Consider the following 1,901-nt stretch of genomic DNA (forward strand, 5'->3'; position numbering starts at 1 on the left):
TGAGTCAATTGATGGGCTTGGGAATGGGGACTATGACGAGGTGAAGACATCGAAAGTAGGTGGACACGTGGCAATTGAGTATGGTTCCCCATAAGAAATCTATAGGGACCGTTATGAGCGGATCCGCACTCCCGTTTTCCCTGCCCATTGAAATGGCGTACACCATTCACCGGTCAACGCCAGACTAGTCCAACCTGACGTCTACGAACATCTATAATTGCCGCTCTCTCCTTCCAGCCAATTCAGCCCCTCTCTCTCTCTCTCTCTCTCTCTCCCTCTCTCTCTCTCAAACATTCAAGATGTATCCCGATAGCAAAGTTGAAGGCACGTACATCCCTCAGCCTCAGCCAACAGCGGGAGTTCCCGTGTACCCTCCATCGTTACAAGCCTCTGGATTCCGAGTTCAATCTCAGCCGCCGCCACCGGCGCAGTGGTCCACTGGCCTATGTGACTGCTTCGACGACACTGGCAACTGTAAAAAATTATTACCTTCACTGCAGTTCAAATTTTTGTAAAATCTCATATTTGTAAAATCTCAGTATGTGCTTGCCTATATGCTTGCAGGCTGCATAACTTGCTTTTGCCCATGTATCACCTTCGGCCAGATCGCGGAGATCATTGACAAAGGATCTACTTGTAAGTTTTTCTCTCTTCTCCGAACTATCTAGACTACCTCAAATTGTGTCAGTCTCCACCATTAAATTGAGATGTGACATAGGAATATATTATATGGATTTAAAATACTTGTTTGTATTTAGTTTAATTAGATACCAATGCGTGTGTTCTTCTCTATAAAACTTATTATAATTTATTTTCACGATAATCAATCAGATTTCCTAATTAATTTGGTTCAAAGTGAAAGTGCTAACACAACAGATTAAAATATTCATTAAATTTTTTATCTTTTTTCTTTTTTTTTTTGGTCGTAGCATGTGGAGCCAGCGGAGCTTTGTACACGTTGATATTATGCTTGACTGGATGCCAGTGCATATACTCGTGTTTCTACCGATCCAAGATGAGGGCCCAGTACTCGCTGCACGAGAGCCCTTGCAATGATTGCCTTGTTCATTGTTGTTGCGAGGCTTGCGCTCTTTGCCAAGAGTATAGAGAGCTAAAGAGGCGTGGTTTCGACATGAATATCGGTATGTTCTTCAAATTTTGAAGTTCATCAAGTTCTCAGTTGGTTTGTTTCGGTTTGAAGAGAAAAACTTGAGGACATAGATCTTAGACAAAATAATGTGGGAAATTTCTGGGAAATTTCGACTTCTTAGGATTGGCGTCCTAAATTGTATGGCAGCATGTAGAGCTAATACATTTGTCTAGTGGTCATCTACTTTTAAGGGCCCAAATTACATGGGTACGAATACCAAATTAGCTTTAGATTTTGCGTAAATAATCTACTTTTATGTATCATGCTCAGTTGACTTTCAAAATAAAACCTTGTTAAAAAATGGTTAATCTTAAATTTCTTACATATTGGGTTATTTGACGAATTTTGTGTTGGGATGTGCAGGATGGCATGCGAACATGGAGAGGCAAGGAACTATAATTGCACCGGTAACAACTCCACCCATGGTTGAAGGGGGCATGACTCGTTAAGAGTCCCTTGCATATGACTGAGTTAAATAGGAATATCAATTATATATTGTTACATTGTTTGTGTATTATTGATATTTGTATTATTGATGTTCGCTTGTAATAGTTATTATATGGTACTGTTTTGTTTTGGTGTGAAATGTTAGTTTTCATTAGAAAGGAAAAAAACTGTACAATGTCAATGTAAATTTTGCAGCAAATCAAAACTAGAAAACTCTCAGTAACTTCAAAACTAGAATACTTCTTCGGACATCTTCAGAGGAACCTAGGATCTTTATTGAAATGTGCACACCATCTCCTACTGG

The 1,901-nt window shown here is 39.6% G+C and overlaps 1 protein-coding gene across 1 annotated transcript; it reads left to right on the top strand.

The window, feature by feature from the left end:
- The first annotated feature begins 129 nt into the window (after positions 1-129).
- On the top strand, positions 130-1,834 carry LOC109828240 (cell number regulator 2-like). The gene is made up of 4 exons (XM_020395269.1): positions 130-474; positions 565-636; positions 930-1,142; positions 1,514-1,834. The coding sequence occupies exons 1-4, from the start codon at positions 300-302 to the stop codon at positions 1,597-1,599; spliced, it is 546 nt and encodes a 181-aa protein (XP_020250858.1). The 5' UTR covers positions 130-299; the 3' UTR covers positions 1,600-1,834.
- The last annotated feature ends 67 nt before the right edge of the window (positions 1,835-1,901 follow it).

Source organism: Asparagus officinalis, unplaced genomic scaffold (assembly GCF_001876935.1).
Source record: "Asparagus officinalis unplaced genomic scaffold, Aspof.V1 AsparagusV1_Un882, whole genome shotgun sequence".
NCBI lineage: Eukaryota > Viridiplantae > Streptophyta > Magnoliopsida > Asparagales > Asparagaceae > Asparagus > Asparagus officinalis.

What these genes read in the sequence shown, in the direction of transcription:
- LOC109828240 (XM_020395269.1), top strand. Translation starts at nt 300, where the DNA reads ATGTATCCCGATAGCAAAGTTGAAGGCACGTACATCCCTCAGCCTCAG. An exon ending in CTTCGACGACACTGGCAACT is followed by an intron (nt 475 to 564) that starts GTAAAAAATTAT and finishes ATATGCTTGCAG; the next exon opens with GCTGCATAACTTGCTTTTGC. An exon ending in TGGTTTCGACATGAATATCG is followed by an intron (nt 1,143 to 1,513) that starts GTATGTTCTTCA and finishes TGGGATGTGCAG; the next exon opens with GATGGCATGCGAACATGGAG.